The 15,682-nt window shown below is 44.2% G+C and overlaps 1 protein-coding gene across 4 annotated transcripts in view; it reads left to right on the forward strand.

Annotated features, from left to right (window-relative positions):
* Positions 1-15,682, forward strand: part of lpp (LIM domain containing preferred translocation partner in lipoma) — a 565,002-nt gene that overhangs the window by 539,240 nt on the left and 10,080 nt on the right. For all 4 annotated transcript variants that reach the window (XM_059991268.1, XM_059991276.1, XM_059991259.1 and 1 more), the window contains exons 8-9: positions 5,523-5,701; positions 13,644-13,764. In XM_059991268.1, the coding sequence (XP_059847251.1) occupies positions 5,523-5,701; positions 13,644-13,764 (300 nt within the window). The remainder of the gene's footprint in view (positions 1-5,522; positions 5,702-13,643; positions 13,765-15,682) is intronic.

A 15,682-nucleotide genomic window follows, 5' to 3' on the forward strand; every position in this document is an offset into this window, starting at 1 on the left:
ATCCCCATTGATGATGCAAAGATCATTGCCAGAGGCTCAGCAATCTCCTCCCTCGCTTCCCACAGTAGCCTGGGGTACATCTCATCCGGTCCCAGAGACTTACCCAACTTGATGCTTTCAGCACATTCTCTTTCTTAATGTCTGTATGCTCAAGCTTTTCAATCCGCTGTAAGTCATCCCTACAATCGCCAAGAGCCTTTTCCATAGTGAATACTGAAATAAAGTATTCATTAAGTACCTCCGCTATCTCCTCTGGTCCCATACACACTTTCCCACTGCCACACTTGATAGGTCCTATTTGCTCATGTCTTATTCTCTTGCTCTTCACATAGAAACATAGAAAACTTACAGCACAATACAGGCTCTTCGGCCCACAAGGTTGTGCTGAACATGTCCCCACCTTGTAAATTACTAGGCTTACCCATAGCTCTATTTTTCTAAGCTCCACTTACCTATCCAAAATTCTCTTAAAAGACCCTAATGTATCTGCCTCCATCACCATTGCCAGCAGTCCATTCCACACACTCACCACCCTCTGAGTAAAAAACTTACCCCTGACATCTCCTCTGTACCTACTCCCCAGCACCTTAAATCTGTGTCCTCTTGTGGCAACCATTTCAGCCCTGGAAAAATGCCTCTGACTATCCACACGATCAATGCCTCTCGTCATCTTGTACACCTCCATCAGGTCACCTCTCACCCTCTGTTGTTCCAAGGAGAAATGGCCAAGTTCACTGAATCTATTCTCAGAAGGCATGCTCCCCAATCCAGGCAACATCCCTGTAAATATCCTTTGTACCCTTTCTATGGTTACCACATCCTTTCTATAATGAGGCAACCAGAACTGAGCACAGTACTCCAAGTGGGGTCTGACCAGGGTCCTATATAGCTGTAACATTACTTCTCAACTCCTAAATTCAATTCCATGATTGATGAAGGCCAGTACACTGTCCGCCTTCTTAACCACAGAGTCAACATGTGCAGCTGCTTTGAGTATCCTATGGACTCAGACCCCAAGATCCCTCTGATCCTCCACACTGCCAAGAGTCTTACTATTAATACTATATTCTGCCATCATATTTGAGCTACCAAAATGAACCACCTCACACTTATCTGGGTTGAACTCCCATCTGCCACTTCTCTGCCCAGTTTTGCATCCTATCAATGTCCCACCGTAACCTCTGACAGCCCACCACACTATCCACAACACCCCCAACCTTTGTGTCATCAGCAAACTTACTAACTCATCCTTCCACTTCCTCATCCAGGTCAGTTAAAAAAAATCACGATAAGTAGGGGTCCCAGAACAGATCCCTGAGACACACCACTGGTTACCTCCGTGCAGAATATGACCTATCTACAACCACTCTTTGCCTTCTGTGGGCAAGCCAGTTCTGGATCCACAAAGCAATGTCCCCTTGGATCCCATGCCTCCTTACTTTCTCAATAAGCCTTGTATGGGGTACCTTATCAAATGCCTTGTTGAAATCCATATACACTACATCTGCTGCTCTTTCTGTATCAATGTCTTTAATCACATCCTCATTTTCTTTCATCCTGTTTGCCAAGGCCTTCTCATGGCCTCTTCAGGCTCACCTAATTTCATTCTTAAGCTCCTTTCTGCTAGCTTTATAATCTGCTAGATCTCTATTATTACCTAGTTTTTTGATTGGGAGAATGTTGGAGTCAGTTGCTAGGGATGAGGACTTTGGGGCCATGGTCAGTGCGGCTTCCTTAAGGGAAAACCTTGCCTGACATCTCTGTTGGAATTCTTTGAAGAAATAACAAGTAGGATAGACAAAGGAAAATCGGTTGATGTTGTGTACTTCAATTTTCAGAAGGCCTTTGACAAGGTGCCGCACATGAGGCTGCTTAACAAGCTACAAGCCCATGGTATTACAGGAAAGATCCTAACCTGGATAAAGCAGTGGCTGATTGGCAAGAGGCAAAGTGTGGGAATGGAGCCTTTTCTGGTATGGCTGCCGGTGACTAGTGGTGTTCCACAGGGATCTGTTATATGTCAATGATTTGTCTGATGGAATTGATTATGGCAAAGTTTGCGGATGACACGAAGAAAGGTGGGGGCTGGAAGTTTTGAGGAAGCAGAGAATCTACAAAAGGACTTAGACAGATTAGGAGAATGGGCAAAGAAGTGGCAGATGGAATACAGTGTCGGGAAGTGTCTGGTCATGCACTTGGGTAGAAGAAATGAAAGCATAGATGATTTTCTAAATGAGAGAAAATTCAAAACTCTGAGGCACAAAAGGACTTGGGAGTCCTTGTGCAGGATTCCCTGACTAATTTGCAGTTTGCTTCTGTGGTAAGGAAGGCAAATGCAATGTTAGCATTCATTTCAAGAGAACTAGAATATAAAAACAAGGATGTAGTGTTGATACTTTAAAGCACTGGTGAGGCCTCACTTGGAGTATTGTGAGCAGTTCTGGGCCCCTTATCATAGAAAGGAGGTGCTGAAACTGGAGAGGGTTCAAAGGAGGTTCACAAAAACGATTCCAGGATTGAATGGCTTGTCATATGAAGAGCGTTTGATAGTTCTGGGCCTTTATTCACTGGAATTCAGAAGAGTGAAGGGTGTCCTAATTGAAACCTATCAAATAATAAAAGACTTTGATAGAGTGGATGTGGAGAGGATGTTTCCTATACTGGGGGAGTCTAGCACCAGAGGACATAGAAAGAGTGGATGTGGAGAGGATGTTTCCTATAGTGAGGGGAGTCTAGGACCAGAGGGCACAGATAGAGTGGATGTGGAGAGGATGTTTCCTGTAGTGGGGGAGTCTAGGATCAGAGGGCACAGATAGAGTGGATGTGGAGAGGATGTTTCCTATAGTGGGGGAGTCTAGGACCAGAGGGCACAGATAGAGTGGATGTGGAGAGGATGTTTCCTGTAGTGGGGGAGTCTAGCACCAGAGGACACAGATAGAGTGGATGTGGAGAGGATGTTTCCTATAGTGGGGGAGTCTGGGACCCGAGGACTCAGATAGAGTGGATGTGGAGAGGATGTTTCCTGTAGTGGGGGAGTCTGGGACCCGAGGACACAGATAGTGGATGTGGAGAGGATGTTTCCTATAGTGGGGGAGTCTAGGACCAGAGGGCACAGATAGAGTGGATGTGGAGAGGATGTTTCCTATAGTGGTAGGGAGTCTAGGACCAGAGGGCACAGATAGAGTGGATGTGGAGAGGATGTTTCCTATAGTGGTGGAGAGTCTAGGACCAGGGGGAACAGATAGAGTGGGTGTGGAGAGGATGTTTCCTACAGTGGGGGAGTCTAGGACCAGAGGACACAGATAGAGTGGATGTGGAGAGGATGTTTCCTATAGTGGGGGAGTCTAGGACCAGAGGGCACAGATAGAGTGGATGTGGAGAGGATGTTTCCTGTAGTGGGGGAGTCTAGCACCAGAGGACACAGATAGAGTGGATGTGGAGAGGATGTTTCCTATAGTGAGGGGAGTCTAGGACCAGAGGGCACAGATAGAGTGGATGTGGAGAGGATGTTTCCTGTAGTGGGGGAGTCTAGGATCAGAGGGCACAGATAGAGTGGATGTGGAGAGGATGTTTCCTATAGTGGGGGAGTCTGGGACCCGAGGACACAGATAGAGTGGATGTGGAGAGGATGTTTCCTATAGTGGGGAGTCTAGGACCAGAGGACACAGATAGAGTGGATGTGGAGAGGATGTTTCCTATAGTGGGGGAGTCTAGGACCAGAGGACACAGATAGAGTGGATGTGGAGAGGATGTTTCCTATAGTGGTAGGGAGTCTAGGACCAGAGGGCACAGATAGAGTGGATGTGGAGAGGATGTTTCCTATAGTGGTGGAGAGTCTAGGACCAGGGGGAACAGATAGAGTGGGTGTGGAGAGGATGTTTCCTATAGTGGGGGAGTCTAGGACCAGAGGACACAGCCTCAGAATAGAGGGGCAACTTTTTAGAATGGAGACAAGGAGGAATTTCTTTGTCAGAGTGTGGTGTATCTGTGGATTTCTTTGCCACAGGCAGCTGTGGAGGTCAAGTCTTTATGTATATTTAAGGCAGAGGTTGATAGGCTCTTGACTGGTCAGAGCATGAAGGGATAGAGGGAGAAGGCAGGAGATTTGAGCTGAGAGGAAAATTGGGTCAGCCATGATCAATTGGTGAAGCAGGCTTGATGGGCCAAATGGCCTAATTCTGTTCCTATATTTTATGGTCTTATGGTCTAAGAGATGAAGGGCCCTCGGCAGCTGTGGAGGCCATAGATCAAAGTTGAAAGTAAATTTATTATCAAAGTAGATTTATATTACCATATACAACCTACTGGCAGGCAAAAGAGACACCATGGAATCAATGAAAGAACTTGATAGGGTGGGTGTGGAGAGGATGTTTCCTATGATGGGGGTATCCAGAACTAGAAAGCACAGCCTCAAAATTGTGGGGTGACCTTTTAAAAACAGAGAGAAGGAGGATTTTTTTTTAGCCAGAATGTACTGAATCTGTGGAATGCTTTGCCACAGACTATGGTGAGGCCAAGTCTGTGCGTATATTTAAGGCGGAATTTGATCGTTTCCTGATCGCTCGGGCATCAAAGGATATGGCAAATAGACAGGTGTATTGTATTGAGTGGGATCCGGACACCCAGAGCAGACCTGATGGGCTGAACGGCCTAATTCTGCTCCTATGTTTTATGGTCTTCTGGTCTAAAGACCGCACCCAACAGAACAAACAACTAATGTGCAAAAGACCACAAACTCTGCAAATACAAAAATGAGAAAAAAGGGTAATAATAATAAATAAATAAGCTGTAAGCATCAAGAACATGAGATGAAGAGTGTTTGAAAATGAATGCATAGGTTGTGGGAACAGTTCAGTGACAGGATGAGGGAGGTTAAGTGAAGTTATCCCCTCTGGTTTAACAGCCTGATGGTTGATAATTGTTTCTGAACTTGCTGGTATGGGTCCGGGATGCAGACAGATCCTTGATGATGGATGCTGCTTTCCTGTGACAGTGTCTCTTGTCAGTGTGCTCAGTGATGGGCAGGACTTTATCTGTGAAGGACTGGGCTGTATCCTCTACTTTCTTAGGCTTCTCCATTCATGGGCATTGCTGTTTCTACACTAAGCCTTGATGCAACCTGTCAGTGCACTTCCTGCCATGCCTATTGAAGCTAGTGAAAGTTTAACATGACATTCGGGATCTTCACAGATTCCTGAGGAAGCAGAGCTGCTGCTGTGCTTTCTTCAAAATGGCAGTTACATGTGGGGCCCAGGACAGACCCTTTGAAATAATAACAGCAAAGAATTTAAAGCTGCTGACCCTCTGCACCTCTGATTTCCCCAAAGAGATCTGGCTGATGGACCTGTGGTTTCCTCCTCCTGCTAACACTTAGTAACATTTGAGGCAGATACATTAGGCACATTTAAGACACTCTTAAGAGAAGGGAGCAGTTTAAAAGTTTGACCCAACTTTGTGGGCTGAAGGATCTGTACTGTGCTGTAATGTTCTGTGATTCTGAGTCGGAGTTCTCTCCCGGACAGAGCACTCTGGAGCAGTGTAGCGTCTGTTCTCAGCCTATCATGGAGCGTATCCTTCGGGCCACGGGCCGGGCCTTTCACCCTCAGTGCTTCACCTGCGTGGTGTGTCATCGCAGTCTGGACGGCATCCCCTTCACTGTGGACTCCAGCAACCAGATCCACTGCATTCAGGACTTTCACAAGTGAGTATCGTAACACCAGTCATCAGTCTCACACTCTCTCTCGGTCAGTATGTGAACTATTTACTTAGAGGACAAGACAGACATCAAACATTCAGTGAAGCCTTCAAGTTACACTCAGTTACAAATACTTACCGGAGGCTGGAGTGTGTGAAGTGGCAGGACAAAACAGACACCAAAGGTATACACTGTGGCAAGTACTAATCCCAAGTGTGTGCTCGGGCCCTCTGCACTGCAGCACACCCCAATGTTCACTGCTTCCATAGCATTGCGGCCCAGACAACGCATGGTTTCTGCAGCTAATGGGAGAGGCTGTAAATCTCCTTAAACAGGCCAATCCTGACCTAGAATGAGGGAGCAGCTTTCGATAAACAACTACTGTAAGATGGACAATTACAGCAACAAGTACCACAGTGGCTTTACAGTAGGTGTAGCTGTTAGCATTACACTTTACAGCACCAGTCTGAGTTCAATTCCTGCCCCGGTTTGTACGATCAATTCCTGCCCCGGTCTGTGTGATCAATTCCTGCCCCGGTATGTGTGATCAATTCCTGCCCCGGTCTGTTCGATCAATTCCTGCCCCGGTCTGTTCGATCAATTCCTGCCCCGGTCTGTGTGATCAATTCCTGCCCCGGTATGTGTGATCAATTCCTGCCCCGGTCTGTTCGATCAATTCCTGCCCCGGTCTGCGTGATCAATTCCTGCCCCGGTCTGTGCGATCTTTCTTTTTACAATATTTTAATCAGAAGCAAAAAACAAGATTTACAGAGTGCAACACATAGATACATCTCAACATAACTCGTGTACATTCATATATTGTGATAAAAATTGATCAAAATGTTATAGCATAACACATAAAGGTATACCACTCTGTAATCAAAAATTTAAAGATAGGTCATACATCATAAAATAAACTTTTTATGTATAAAAGTCAAACCCCTACCAACTACCAAAGAAAAAAGCTGATGGATGATAATGGATAATTAGAGGAAAAAACATATTCGCTTAAGAAGAGAAGATAAAAATATACATAAAAGTCTGTGCACTGTTAAAGTTTATAAATTGGAAAAGTAATTTAGGAAAGGTCCCCAGATATCATAAAAAGATTGTTTTGAATTTAAGACTGAGCAGCGGATCTTCTCTAAATTTAAATAAGACATAATATCACGTAGCCATTGAAGATGTGTAGGAGGGGTAGACTCCTTCCATTTAAGCAAGATTGCTCTCCTTGCTAAAAGAGAGGTAAAAACTAAAACCTGTAGGTTAGGAGTATTTAAAGTTATATCTTCATTTGCAATAATACCAAACTAGGCAGTAAGGGGATTTGGGTCAAATTGGACCCTAAAAAGTTGTGAGAGGGTATGAAATACTTCCTGCCAAAACTTTTCAATTTTAGGGCAAAACCAAAACATATGAATTAAAGAGGCATCAGCAGAGTTGCATTTATTACAAAGTGGAGAAACATTCGGATAAAAACTGGACAGCTTCTGTTTAGAAATGTAAGCTCTATGAACCACTTTAAATTGTAGAAGAGAATAACGAGCACAGAAAGATGATTTATTAACCCGTTTAAGAATTTTATTCCATCTTTCATCAGAAATCTGATAATTAAGGTCATTCTCCCAAGTTTTTTTTATTTTATCTAAAAAGTCTTGTCTAGAATCAATCAACAAGTTATAGATACCAGTAATAGAACCATTAACAAAAGGTTTTAAATTTAAAAGATCATCCAGTAAATTTTTATCAGGACCTATAGGAAAAGTAGTTAATTGGGAATTTAAGAAATCTCTAATTTGAAGGTATCTGTAAAAATGTGTTTTTGGCAGTGCAAATTTAGTTGACAATTGGTCAAATGAAGCAAGAGATCCTGAGATAAACAGATCTCAAAAACACTTAATACCTAGTTCATCCCAATCCGTAAAGACTTTGTCAGTCATGGAAAGGATAAAAAATTAATTAAGGAGAAAGGGAGATGATAATGAAAAATTCGCTGAACCAAAAAATTTTCTAAATTGAGACCAGATCCTTAAACTTTGCTTAACAATTAGATAGATAGATAGATAGATACTTTATTCATCCCCAAGGGGAAATTCAACATTTTTCCAGTGTCCCATACACTTATTGTAGCAAAACTAATTACATACAGTATTTAACTCAGTATAAATATGATATGCATCTAAAATCACCCTCCCAAAAAGCATTAATAAATAGCTTTTAAAAAGTTCTTAAATAGTTTACTAAAGTGCATTGAGTGGTAACTTAAGCTCAGTCCTAACCCCGGCACTTTAACATGTCTTGCCCCTGGTGGTTGAATTGTAGAGCGGAATGGCGTTGGGAGTAATGATCTCTTCATCCTGTCTGAGGAGCATTGCATTGACAGCAACCTGCCGCTGAAGCTGTTTCTCTGTCTCTGGATGGTGCTGTGCAGAGGATGTTCAGGGTTTTCCATGATTGACCGTAGCCTACTCAGCGCCCTCCGCTCTGCCACCGATGTCATACTCTCCAGTTCTGTGCCCACGACAGAGCCCGCCTTCCTTACCAGCTTATTAAGACGTGAGGCGTCCCTCTTCTTAATGCTGCCTCCCCAGCACGCCACCACAAAGAAGAGGGCGCTCTCCACAACTAACCGATAGAACATCTTCAGCATCTCACTACAAACATTGAATGACGCCAGCCTTCTGAGGAAGTACAGTTGACCCTGTGCTTTCCTGGCAGTCCAGTCTAGCTTCTCGTCTAACTGCACTCCCAGATACTTGTAGGTCTTAACCTGCTCTACACATTCTCCATTAATGATCACTGGCTCCATATGAGGCCAAGGTCTCCTAAAGTCCACCACCATCTCCTTGGTCTTGGTGATATTGAGATGCAATGTGTTGCTTTATTTGCTGAAAAAGAAGAGTATGATCCAAGAATAGAGACAATAGAGGAATTTTTTACAGAATTAACTTCTAAGGAGACCCATGATGGGCAATCTTTACGATAAATATAATAGAACCAAAAAGTAATATCCCTTATATTGGCAGCCCAATAGTAAAACCTAAAATTGGGTAGGGCTAATCCACCCATCTCTTTATTTCTTTGCAGGTAAACTTTACTTAAACGAGCTTGTTTATTATTCCAAATATAAGATGTTAAAATTGAATCTAAAGAATCAAAGTAGGTCTTAGGAATAAAAATGGGTAAAGCCTGAAAAAGATATAAAAACTTAGGACGAATCATCATTTTAATCGAATTAATTTGGCCAATTAGGGATAAAGAAAGAGGAGACCATTTAGAAAGCATCTTTTTCACATAATTCAATAAGGGGTTTAAGTTTTCTTTAAATAAATTTTTTTAGTTTTTAGTCATTGTTACACCTAGATATATAAATTATTTGACTTGTAACAACTTGGAATGGAAATTTGGCATTTGATGACATTAGGTCATTTAAAGGAAATAGCTCACTTTTATGTAAGTTCAGCTTATATCCTGAAACAAAAAAACTAAACTGGGAAATTAAAGAAAGAACTGAAGGTAAAGAGGTTTCAGTGTTAGAGATGAAAAGTAAAATATCAGCGTATAACAAAATTTTATGAGTCATACCTTCCCTTAGTATACCAGAAATGTCCTTAGATTCTCGAAATGCTTTTGCTAGGGTTTCTATAGCTAAAGCAAAAAGTAAAGGACTAAGAGGGCAACCTTGTCTAGTTCCCCGCTGTAATTTAAAGAGCTTAGTAATAACCTGAGCAATAGGAGACGTAGATTAATTTAACCCAACGAATAAAATTAGGCCCAAAATTAAACTTTTCTAAGGTCTTAAAAAGATAATTCCACTCAATCCTATCAAAGGCTTTTTCTGCATCTAAGGATAATATACACTCTGATTTTTTTTGGATGGTGAATATATCACATTCAATAACCGACGTATATTAAAACGTGAGTAACGATTTTTAATAAATCCTGTCTGGTCATGTGATATTTTCAAGTCTTCGAGCTAAGATTTTGGATAAAATTTTTGCATCAACGTTTAATAAAGAAATCGGTCTATATGAAGAATATTCAGCTGGATTTTTTTTTAAGAATAAGAGAAATAAAAGCTTCATAAAAAGATTGAGGGAGTTTACCTGATTTAAAGGACTCTGACGAAACAGAGGATAAATAAGGTGTAAGTAACGTAGTGAAAGTTTTATAAAACTCCCCAGGAAAGCCATCAGGTCCTGGGGTCTGACCAGAATGTAAAGCGCGTATAGCCTCAGCCACTTCTTCGTTGAAAATAGGCTGATCTAACTGTGTTAGGCTATCAGCAGACAATGTAGGAATGTTGATATACTGAAAAAAGCATTCATATAGGTATCATCTGAAGAAGAATCAGATTGATACAACTTAAAGTAAAAGTCTGTACGATCAATTCCGGCCCCGGTCTGCGTGATCAATTCCTGCCCTGGTCTGTACGATCAATTCCTGCTCCGGTCTGTACAATCAATTCCTGCTCCAGTCTGTACGATCAATTCCTGCCCTGGTCTGTACGATCAATTCCTGCTCCGGTCTGTACAATCAATTCCTGCTCCAGTCTGTACGATCAATTCCTGCTCCGGTCTGTACGATCAATTCCTGCCCCGGTCTGTATGATCAATCCCTGCCCCGGTCTGTACGATCAATTCCTGCCCCGGTCTGCGCGATCAATTCCTGCTCCGGTCTGTACGATCAATTCCTGCCCCGGTATGCGCGATCAATTCCTGCCCTGGTCTGCGCGATCAATTCCTGCTCCGGTCTGTACGATCAATTCCTGCCCCGGTATGCGCGATCAATTCCTGCCCCGGTCTGTATGATCAATTCCTGTCCCGGTCTGCGCGATCAATTCCTGCTCCGGTCTGCGTGATCAATTCCGGCCCCGGTTTGTACAATCAATTCCTGCCCTGGTCTGCGTAATCAATTCCGACCCCGGTTTGTACGATCAATTCCTGCTCCACACTCTCACCACCCTGAGTGAACAAGATTCCCGTCATGTTCCATTTAAACATTCACTTTTCACCCTTAACCCGTAACTTCCAGTTCTGGTCTCACCCAAGCTCAGTGGAAAAAGCTGCTTGCATGTACTCTATCTCTACTCCTCTGGTTATTCAGAACAGAACAGGCCCTTTGAGCTGCCCCATCCGGCAACTCACCAGTTTAACCCAAACCTGATCATGGGGCAATTCACAAAGACAGAATAGGCTGTTCTGGGAGGAAAGCCAGGCACACATGGGATGGATGGAACGTGGCAACTTGCTGGGAGAGGGCACTGGAACTGACAGCCAGTGTCGTCTTACTGAGCTGTGGCAAGCTGTGCTGCTGTTGGAAGCATGGTGGTATTGTGGGCTTGTGTTGGGCATTGTCACAAACAACATATTTCACGTTCTGTTTTGATGCACTTGCAACAAATAAAGGTCATCTCTACCAGACCAGCAACTGGGATCTGAGACACACCGTCTGACTCCTGCCTCACCAAGTTACGGGACACAGCCTCCACCCTGTCAGTTCCATCTGCCCTCCCCTCCACACCAACATCCCTCGGGAAGAAGGACAAACCAGAGACCAGATTTGCACAAGGTCCCGTTGTATCAACTCTCCCTGGGGTACAGTCCCAGATATACTGACTCTCCCTGGGGTACAGTCCCTGATGTACCAACTCTCCCTGGGGTACAGTCCCAGGTATACTGACTCTCCCTGGGGTACAGTCCCTGATGTACCAACTCTCCCTAAGGTAGAGTGCCAGGTATACTGACTCTCCCTGGGGTACAGTCCCTGATGTACCAACTCTCCCTGGGGTACAGTCCCAGATATACTGACTCTCCCTGGGGTACAGTCCCTGATGTACCAACTCTCCCTAAGGTAGAGTGCCAGGTATACTGACTCTCCCTGGGGTACAGTCCCTGATGTACCAACTCTCCCTGGGGTACAGTCCCAGATATACTGACTCTCCCTGGGGTACAGTCCCAGATATACTGACTCTCCCTGGGGTACAGTCCCTGATGTACCAACTCTCCCTAAGGTAGAGTGCCAGGTATACTGACTCTCCCTGGGGTACAGTCCCTGGCGTACCAACTCTCCCTAAGGTAGAGTGCCAGGTATACTGACTCTCCCTGGGGTACAGTCCCTGATGTACCAACTCTCCCTGGGGTACAGTCCCAGATATACTGACTCTCCCTGGGGTACAGTCCCTGATGTACCAACTCTCCCTAAGGTAGAGTGCCAGGTATACTGACTCTCCCTGGGGTACAGTCCCTGATGTACCAACTCTCCCTAAGGTAGAGTGCCAGGTATACTGACTCTCCCTGGGGTACAGTCCCTGATGTTGCCGACTCTCCCTGGACAAATATGTCCCCTATGTTGGTGGATGAATCTGCAGTTCTAATGCATTTAGTATAATTGGGAAAAAACTGAGTTCTCAACTCATAGACATCAGTATTCCTTACAACATTGGAGAAGAATTAGGCCATTTGGTCCATTGAGTCTCCTCTGCTGTTTCATCATGATTGAATTATTATCCCTCTCAACCCCATTCTTCTGCCTTCTCCATATAACCTTTGATGTCCTGACTAATCAAGAACCTGTCAAGATCTGCTTTAAATATACCCAAAGACTTGGCCTCCACAGTCATCTGTGGCAATGAATTCCACAGATTCACCACCCTCTGGTAATGAAACTCCTTGTGATCTCTGTTCAAAAGGCCGAGTTCACCCAACCTATCCTCATAAGACATGCTCCCCAATCCAGGCAACATCCCTGTAAATCTCCTCTGCACCCTTTCTATGGCTTCCACATCCTTCCTGTAGTGAGGCAACCAGAACTGAGCACAGTACTCCAAGTGGGGTCTGACCAGGGTCCTATATAGCTGCAACATTACCTCTCGACTCCTAAATTCAATTCCACGATTGATGAAGGCCAGCACACAGTATGCCTTCTTAACCACACAGTCAACCTGTGCAGCTGCTTTGAGCGTCCTATGGACTCGGACCCCAAGATCCCTCTGATCCTCCACACTGCCAAGAGTCTTACCATTAATAGTATATCCTGCCATCATATTTGACCGACCAAAATAAACCACCTCACACTTATCTGGGTTGAACTCCATCTGCCACTTCTCTGCCCAGTTTTGCATCCTATCAATGTCCCACTGTAACATCTGACACCCCTCCACACTATCCACAACACCTCCAACCTTTGTGTCATCAGTAATCTTACTAACCCATCCCTCCACTTCCTCATCCAGGTCATTTATAAAAATCCTCCTTAACTCTGTTCTAAAGGGTCACCCCTCAGTTTTGAAGCTGTGCCCTGTAGTTCTGGATACCCTCACCAAAGGAAACATCTACTCCACATCCACCCTATCTAGTTCTTTAAACATTCAGTAGGTTTCAATGAAATCTCTCTGCCTTCTTCTAAATTGCCGTGAGTACAGGCCCAAAGCTGTCAAATGCTTCTCACATGTTAACCCCTTCATTCCCAGAGTCATCCTCATGAACTTCCTCTGGACTCACTCCAATGACAACACATCCTTTCTGAGATATGGTGCCCAAAACCGTTGACAATACTCCAAATGTGGCCTGACTAGTGTCTTATAAAGCCTCAGCATGATCTCCTTGCTTTTATATTCTATTCCCCTTGAAATAAATGCCAACATTGCATTTGACTTCTTTACCACAGACTCAACCTGTAAATTAACCTTCTGGGAGTCTTGCACAAGGATTCCTAAATCTCTCTGCACCTCTGATGTTTCAACTTTCTCCTCATTTAGAAAATAGTCCGCACTATTGTTCCTTTTACCAAACAAACCTTTAACAAACAGACGCCATAAAAGGGTGCCAAGACTGAACTCCAAGCTGTAACAGCGTTGCGCTAATCGCTGTGCTACCGTGGTGCTCGAGGTAGCAGTCGGTGCCTCGTCAGCAAGCTGCTGAGCTCCTCTCTGTGCTTTAACCTGCAGGAAGTTCGCTCCACGCTGCTGTGTGTGTGCTGAGCCCATCATGCCCGCTGAAGGTCAAGAGGAGACGGTGCGCATCGTGGCTCTCGACCGCGATTTCCATGTCCAATGTTATCGCTGTGAGGTACGTTCACCAAAAGGCCAGCAGCATTACTTCAAGTTTAAGTTTAATTGTCGTTCAACCATGCGCATGAATACAGCCAAACAAAACCGTGTTCCTCCGAGGCCAAGTGCAAAACACAGGACCAACGTCACGCAGCACACCGCACATCTAGTCACAAAAAATATATAGCCCAAGTCCCTGAGTGGCATGGCTGGTAGATTGATCCTTTCTTAAATAAGTTGCCCAAGTGAGGACTCAAGCATGCCTTATACAGCCTCAGCATTACACGCTTGTTTTTATATGCTAGTCCTCTCAAACTGAGTGCTTACTTTGCATTTGCCTTCCTCACCACCAACTCAACCTACAAATTAACCTTTTGGGAATCCTGCGCAAGGACTCCCAAATCCCTGTGTACCTAGGATTTTCTCATTTTCTCCCTGTGTAGAAAATGGTCTACGCTTTTATTCCTCCTACCAAAGTGCATGACCAGACACTTCCTGACACTGTTTTCCATCTGTCACTTCCTTGCCCATTCTCCTAATCTGTCTCAGTCCTTCTATAGCTTCCTCAAAGCTACCTGCCCCTCCAGTTACCTTCACATCATCCACAAACTGGGCCACAAAGCTGTCAGTTTCATCATCCAAATCATTGACATACAATGTAAAGAGAAATGGTCCCAGCACCGACAGGAAATGATACAGTAGTGGTGGTTGGGGGTGTGGAGGGCTGGGCTAGCGGGTGGAGGTGTTGATCAGCCTCACTGCGTGGAGAAAGGAACTGATTTTCTCTGGAGCATTGGTCTTTGTGGAAGACCCAACCAGTGTGGCAGATGTTCAAGACTGTCAGGAGTTCTTAAGTGTGTGATGTTGCCATTACTTGGGAGAAGGTTCTTGGGAAACTGAAAGGGCTGAAGGTAGATAATACCTGGATCAGATGATGTACACCCCATGGTTCTGAAAGACGTGGCTGAAGAAATTGTGGAGGCATAAGTAATGATCTTTCAGGAGTCACTAGATTCTGGAATGGTTCTGCAAGACTGGAAAATTGCAAATATCACTCCAGTCCTCAAGGGAGAGAGGCAGAAGAAAGGAAACTATAGGCCAGTTAGCCTGACATCAGTGGTGAGAAACATAGAACATAGAAAACTTCAGCATAATACAGGCCCTTCAGCCCACAATGCTGTGCCAAACATGTACTTACTTTAGAAATTACCCCTAACATCTCCTCTGTACCTACTACCAAGCACCCTAAATCTGTGTCCTCTTGTGGCAACCATTTCAGCCCTGGGAAAAAGCCTCTGACTATCCACACGATCACTACCTCTCATCATCTTATACACCTCTATCAGGTCACCTCGCATCCTCCGCCACTCCAAAGAGAAAAGGCCAAGTTCACTCAACCTATTCTCATGAGGTGGACCAGATGATGTACACCCACGGTTCTGAAAGAGGTGGCTGAAGAGATTGTGGAGGCATTAGTACTGATCTTTCAGGAGTCACTAGATTCTGAAATGGTTCCAGAAGATTAGAAAACTGCAAATGTCACTCCACTCTTCAAGAAAGGAGAGAAGCAGAAGAACAGAAATTATATGCCAGTTAGTCTGACCTCAGTGGTTGGGAAGATGTTAGAATCAATTATTAAGGATGAGGTCTCAGTACTTGGAGGCACATGATAAAACAGGCTGTAGTCAGCATGGTTTCCTCAAGGGAAAATCTTGCCTGACAAATCAGTTGGAATTTTTTGAAGAAATGACAAGCAGGATAGGCAAAGGAGAATCGGTTAATGTTGTATACCTGGATTTTCAGAAGGCCTTTGACTTTTGATTTTAAGAAGGCTGCTTAACAACTGTGAGCCCATGATATTACAGGAAGGATTCTAGCATGGATAAAGCAGTTGTTGGATGTCAGAGGCAAAGAGTGGGAATAAAGGGAGCCTTTTC

This window comes from Hypanus sabinus, chromosome 2 (genome assembly GCF_030144855.1).
Source record: "Hypanus sabinus isolate sHypSab1 chromosome 2, sHypSab1.hap1, whole genome shotgun sequence".
Taxonomy (NCBI): Eukaryota; Metazoa; Chordata; class Chondrichthyes; order Myliobatiformes; family Dasyatidae; genus Hypanus; species Hypanus sabinus.